A 7,212-nucleotide genomic window follows, 5' to 3' on the forward strand; every position below is an offset into this window, starting at 1 on the left:
TAAGAGTTTTCTGATTAGAAACTGATTTATCATTGCCCAGTTTCTGTGAATTGACTAGATTATTTTTGTTGACCAGGGCCACTCAAAGCCAGTGCCCTCTCAATCCACTCCACTGAAGTGTTTCGTAACAGTTCTTAATTTCCTATATCAATACACAATACTGTAAGTATCAGTATGAGTACAGTATATAAGATCAATACAGTTATAGAAGTGCAGGTTGTGAGGACTAGACCAGGACTAGTGACAGTTATTGACTGGCCCTGCTACAGCCTCTAGACCGTACCTTTAGAGTCTGTAATAGAGACACGCTACTGTCGGAAGAATTTCAGCACTTTGTTTTATCTGGGTGACGGTGTTGTGTTTCAGTAATTGATTAATCAATTTCTTTTTGAGCGCCACTGTTGTGGCAAGAGCGGAGTTCTGTGGCAGCTGTGATCTGTGATTAACCATGTTTCTGTTATAGGTAGTAAACAGAAGACTAGGGATAGCTCACGGACATAAAAGAAAGGACTGAAAAGTTAGAAGGGCATTTGGTACTGAAGGAAGATAAGTTTGTGGGTTTTGAGAGTAATTTTGTTTTTGTAATTAGTAATTTTACCCCCTTCATAATCTACCCTTAAGGTTTTAAATCATCACCTCAATTCCGTTTGCTCATTTTTACTGGGAAGTAAGGGAACGTTTCATAATTCTGTACACTCTGTTATACTGTATACTTTGCTGCTAATATTTAATACGTTTTTATATTTTTTTTGCAATATAAAAACACAAAACAGATACAATTATTTTGACAGATTTTTTTTATTTGAAAACCTTTAAAAAACAAAGCTGATTGAAAAGAAACAGATTTCAGCTACATAACACATTTCATTTGAACCTAATCATATATATGAGACAAATATGAGTCAATGATTTCCACTGACTCATATTTCTATATCATTTCATTGTCCCTGTCATTTCTATATTAGTTCTAACCGTAAAAAATATAATCAAAACAAGCAAGATGAAAGAAATAAGAACTTTCCACTAAGTTATCTGTTCAAAAACAGAGGTTAAAGAAGTGACACTGTTACAAACATAAGCAAGCCTCACAAAACATTACTGCTTTGAGTTAAATGAGGGGCACATGGTCTTAAAATAACATATCATGCAGAAGCCTATGCTTAATAACACATTTCACAGCATTGTAACACACGGTGAATGAAAGAGTAAAGGCAAGATGTGATTTTCCAGATTAAATATATTAATGATAAAAAGAATGTGTGGCTGAAAGAATTTCTCGCTATTCCCTGAGCACTGATGTATTCCCAATTGCTTGAAAGTAATTGTAAAAGCTTGGAGATATGTCTTACGTGTTTGTAACGGGGCTACAATGCTGTGTCTGAAGGTTATATAATCAAGATGCACCATTTACAGTGATTTAGTAAAATCCTTGCTAAAACGTTCTAAAAATCTTAACCAAATCACGTCTTTACAGAAACATTTGGAAGTGTTACAATATTTTAGTTAGCTGGGTAGGATCGGGGCTCTGCAAAAAATAGAAAAAAATAATCCATCTGCTATGTGCAATTTAATTAAATCGGATCATACTGGTATGAAATTTTGTGAATTACAAGTTTTAATTCAATCCAGGCTTTTACACAACTCCGAGTGTCAAAACAGTCATGTGAATTGTGTTTATTGCAGATATCACAAGGATTGTCCTATCAACAATACTCATAATAAAGTTTGGATCAGCTCTGATTTCTCTTTTCAAAGCAACAAAGGCAAAGGGGTCCCATTTCAAAAGCTTTTATCTGAATTCTTCCAATCTTGCAGTTTAGGCAAAGGTTTTCTCACATGTAAGCTGTAAGAATGAAAAAAAAACACAGTATTTCAATCTTAGTAACATTTTTGTTATACTATATATGTAGTGCAGAATTATGACATATGACCAAACATATACTGTCTGACTTTTTTCCAACGTTTAACAATTACAATGTACATATTAAAATACTGAACTAAACCTGCCACACAGTAATACTTAGCAACACCATTATCAGACATTGCACTACATATTTTTCATTATACTTCTTTGACTTTCAAACTTCACCCAAAGTTCATACTCCAGTCACCTGGGCCTGATTTAAAAATCCCTGCTGCCCTAAATATCAAAGAAAAAAATCAATAGTCGGCGAAGAATTATGTTAAGCTGCAGATTTTTAATGCCATAAAAATATTTTAGTTTTAATTCTGTGCTTTACCTTTAGTTTCCAGACAAGAACTGTGAGGAGAAGTCCGTAGAGAGTGCTCTTGCCGAGGAACAGCAGGTAGGTGAGGCGTGTCGACCTTAAAGTTTCTACAACTAAGCAGAGCAAAGCGTCGGACAACTCATGGCAAACCTGGGCTTGCAGAGAAACTGCCAGATAATGGAGAAACTATCCATTTGTATAGAACTGACAAAATAGTACATCATAGAGAGAATAATAGAATTCCAGTTAATACAGAATAAATGATGAATGTGAGCAGCAGTAGTAAATGTTCTTCTTTTCTTGTGGTTCAAACATTAAATGCAAAATGTTTCTGTCATTTTCAATGGTGTTACAACATCAGATTTCCCAGTTGAATGATTTTTGAATTCCCCTTTTCCCTGTGTCTGTGACATTATACTTCAATATCAAAAACCATGAAACACTTATACTTCTGTCTGGGGAAAACTATAGAATATTAATTCCCTATCAGTAATTTGAGTAGCATGGCTTAACTGAAGTTACTGAAGAATGAATAGGCTGCAAATACAAATAGTAGAAAGTGCATTTGGCTTTGTAATACAATTGGACTATACTGTTCTTTGAGCTTTATTTTTTAATGAGAGGGTGATAATTCACATTTAAAACACTGTAGCAAACAAAGCACCTACAAAAAGTGAAAGGTTAGATAACAGTTGAAAGAACAGCAGAATACAGTCCATCAAATGCAGTATATCGAGCTTACCTGCACCACAACCTGAAAGACAAAAAAAAAGCTATTTTACAAGCTAATTTGAAATCTTAGAAAAGGAAATATCATATAATACTTATCTGCACAGCAGTTATGATAAATAAATAACATCAAGGCATATACTGTATTTATATAAGCTTGGTATTAGCTTGCAAATCATTAGATACTGTATGATGAAAAAAATATTCTCTTTTGTTTTATGCACATTAACTTTTATATTTTGTTTTTTTTTACAGAGCTTTGAAAGCAGGTCTGTTGTTAGGTATGTAGCTACTGGACTGGTCCAGTAATCGAGAAATTGAAATCACCACATACATTATACTGTCAGTGGTCTGTACTGCTTTAATTATTATTATAATAGTAATTCAGAACTCTTGAGAGGAGAAACAGGCTCACCCTGAATATACTGGTAGTAGCCAGTAATGCAGAATGATAGTATCTACTGTAACTCTTCATGACTTCTAAATGGGACTATTTCTTTAAATACTACCTGCAACTGTTTTTTTATAGATTGAAAATAACCTAGCTGTAAAAAGTTTTGATGGCATGTGCTTGTGTTTTAAATATTTAACAAATTAATGTGTGGAGACAATACAAGCAGAATAAGATCATGGTGTCAAGCTGTTAAAAGTTTGAACGTTTTTGCGTGCGGTTGTAGATTGAAAACTCATTAATTAGATACAAAGCTAAAGTACCAAAGCTGTTACTTACACCCATCCCTATCTAAGCCTGTTCCAGCCTAGCGACACCTACCCTCCTTTCCCTTGATGGATATTTCTACTGGGGCACTTTCATTGAAGAAAGTGGTGACACAGGTGAAGTTTTTCTTTGGAGTGAACCACTCGAGCGCGCTGACTCTCAGCCGGCTGGTGATGCTGTACTTTCCCTCTTTGTCCTTGATTGCTGTATCATCTGTCTTAACCCAGTTTGTTCGGTCCTGTCCACTGACTTTCCAAGAAACAGTGATGTGTTTGGGATAGAAACCTGTGATCACACACACTAAGGTGGCTCTTCCTTTGTCTTTGATTTCCTTTTTCGAGGGCTGAAGGATTTTGACAGTGGGCCTAGTGATATTTTTGTCTGAGGGAGAGGAACAGGAGGTTACCTGACAGCCAGTACTGTTTGTTTGACTTACACGTTCTTAATTAATGATTGCACTTGACAGTGAAGATGCATTTTTTTAAACAAATTGAATGTACCCACTTTCATTGCTGCAATTCTAATGATAGCCCTATAATGAGTATGTTGCAGTTCTTAGTTCAATATTAAATTAAAACATAATGCAATTTATGCTTGAAAAACAGATTTGGAAAAGGTCTACTGACTTTGTCAAACCGCTGCGCTGAGACATTTAATCGCATTTCCGAAGTGCTAAACAATTTCAATAGGTTTAAATGAGTTTAGTGACCCACTAAACTCATTTATACAAATGTTGTTGTTGCTTTTAAAAAACAGAACTACTACAGTTTTGCTGCTTCAACCCAATTTCTCCACCGTGAACGCAGTTGCCCGTGGCCCAGATATGGGTTGTGTCACACACCTGTTCGCCACCAAAAGTAGCTTTATTGTCACACTGGCAGATCGGTGAATTTCAGCATTTGTGCTGGCATGAAACTAATGTTGCAGTATTTGTTTTGCATTTGTCGTAACTGATAATATTAATCTTTTACTGTGCGTTTTTCTAATTGCGAATGTTTTCTATTTATTTTTAACAAGAAAAAACACACATTGAAGTAGATAAATAACACAATAAATATTAACATCGATACTAGTAGACCGTTATTTTCTTCTAAGGTGATGTTTACTAGCTTATTTGTGTCTTGTCTGTAAAGCACAATAAACTATCGGGCTTGCATATTTACAGTTTTGAACTATACAGTAGTTTATATGAACTTCGTCCTAAATTAGACAGTACCAGTTTTATTTTTCAATCTAAAAAACATTGTTTTCGAACAGCAGCCTGCTGCATTTTCAAAATCTGAATCACTGAGGTACAAAAACAGTTACAGACGATTAGAGAAGTACCACGAACGACAGCAAAACGTTGTTTATCTCATCTGAACAATCCACCACAGACGTGTGCTACCCATGCGCTCTTAAATTATTCTCGACATTTATGAAAACTAGTAGACAGTTCCGTATTTACGGCAGCGTCTTGAATTTATCTCGGGATTTTGTATTATAATAGTAACAGTCATATAAAATCACATTACTTTAACTCGCAGTTTATTTTTATAATCATTGCACTTATGCCTGTTAATGTAAGATCATTTTTATGTACATTTTATAACGATAGAATATTACAGGGTCATATTCTATATTTTTATATTGTATGCTGCGCTCGGCTTCTGTACTGAATACTGTATTTCAGATCCTCTAAACGTCTTTTCAGTCATACAGTATCGATTTTTCGTTTTACATATTTCTGGGACTTTTTCCGCAAAGGCCTTACATTTTAGCCTGAATATGCGACCTAGTTTTATAAGTAAGAATTTGCAAACAAAACAAATTAAATATATTTGACTCACCTATGACAAATAGTTGTGTGCCATCGCCGAAGAAAACTGGATTGCCAGAGCACAGTGGTCTGAAACTAAACCAAATCTGTACACCCATTTCTGCAAGGCATGCTTATCTACAGGTGTTTATTTTGCAGAATTTGGGGTTTTCATAGATGAAGCAAAACTAACTCAAATGTATTTGTTATAAAGTGTTGAGTCTGTACTGTGAAACAATAAAATGCTGTAAGACGTGAATTTATTGAAAGGTTTTATACAATATAATTTGCAAACAGGTGACGCTTCAGGAGTTTGATTCTTTATAATTATACTCATTTTTTTAACTGAGTAATTAATAAGAAACTGCTTTCAGACAAATAGTGTGTATCTATACATACAGAGATAACATTTTCAGACTTTTTAAAAGCTGGATATCATACCTAGGACTATCAGTTTTGATCCTCTGCCGAAGTGCTGCTCATAGCCAGAGCACAGTTTCACAACTCATGCACAAAACCTCTCCAAATTCTATACCTAATCTCTGTCAAATACGATTATACATGAACAGGCAAAAATGCCTTTTTTTATTTTAAAGACAAAACAAAGCAAGGGAAGTTTATTGATGTAAAAGTGATCGTAAAATATGGTGGTTACTGTAGCCCTAGTCTATTTTTTCGTAAAATGAAATGTAATCAATGGGAATGTTCTTATCCAGTACTGTCAACTTGGTTCCTTCACCAAAGTACAAAGGTGAGGGGCCAGAACACAGTGACACAAGATGTGTTCAAAACCATAGCCTGTGCTATGCACACATATGCACACTGAAGTGTTGGTCCAGGTAAATGCTTTTGGCTCCAATAGTTTCTGAATCAACTCGCCTTCATGTCCTTTACTCTCTGAAGGTCTCAATCTCAGATAATCATTTGAACTTGAAAATCTCAAGAAGTGTTTAAAAAACATTTTTGTGAACGACAGATATTTCAAGACAAACGTAATATTGAAAATACCTTACCCAAAATGATTAACTTGGTTCCAGTACCAAAACTCAAAGGTGTATAACCTGAGCACAGCGATTCATGACATTACCAAAACTATCACAGCTGACTGCCGCTTTGTTTTCTAGCAAGTGGTTAAACTCACTGGGGGCTCTGCAACTGTCATGAGGCCCACAGAAGTCTAACTTGGTAAAGGACTCTCTGCATAAGCATGTATTCATGAACAACATGACCTAATGTTTAACAGGAGGTATGGGGAGGTGATTGCTGGACATACTGTAAGGCTCCTATATATTATGTATGGTATAATTGCATAAAGATTACAGTTAATCTTGGAATTTGACAACCAAATCAATCAAGTTAGCAGTATCAGTTCACCAGTTCATAATCTAGGCAACTCATGTCATTTGTTTTAGAAAGATACGTTTTGAAATCTTTAACATGTTGCCACAAACTGCTTTAAGACACTGCACACCATTCATGTGGAGAGCTCAGTGGCAGAGTTCACTTTCTGTCAACATGATTAACCACAACAAAAGATACATTTCTAAGTCACACTTTGGTCAAACAAAGAGTTCTGTCAGATATTGTACCAAGACTCCTGTAAAGTGAGACAAAAAGATATTTAAATTTTGTAATGTTGTAAATTAAATGTTGTAAATTAAAAAAAAAAAAATTCTGACAGATCTTAGAACTGAGATTTCAGGTACAATAATTTTCAGGTTATATGTGAATAGCTTTAA

At 34.9% G+C, this 7,212-nt stretch overlaps 1 gene segment (V, D, J or C); it reads right to left on the reverse strand.

Moving 5' to 3' along the window:
• Positions 1 to 779: 779 nt before the first annotated feature.
• On the reverse strand, positions 780 to 5,894 carry LOC148653550 (T-cell receptor beta-1 chain C region-like). The segment is given in 4 exon segments: positions 780 to 1,843; positions 2,241 to 2,341; positions 3,724 to 4,056; positions 5,505 to 5,894. Coding segments are annotated over 4 exon segments (549 nt in total).
• Between the last annotated feature and the right edge of the window lie 1,318 nt (positions 5,895 to 7,212).

The sequence above is a fragment of the Lepisosteus platostomus genome, chromosome 10 (genome assembly GCF_059453375.1).
Source record: "Lepisosteus platostomus isolate fLepPlt1 chromosome 10, fLepPlt1.hap1, whole genome shotgun sequence".
NCBI classification, from domain to species: Eukaryota; Metazoa; Chordata; class Actinopteri; order Semionotiformes; family Lepisosteidae; genus Lepisosteus; species Lepisosteus platostomus.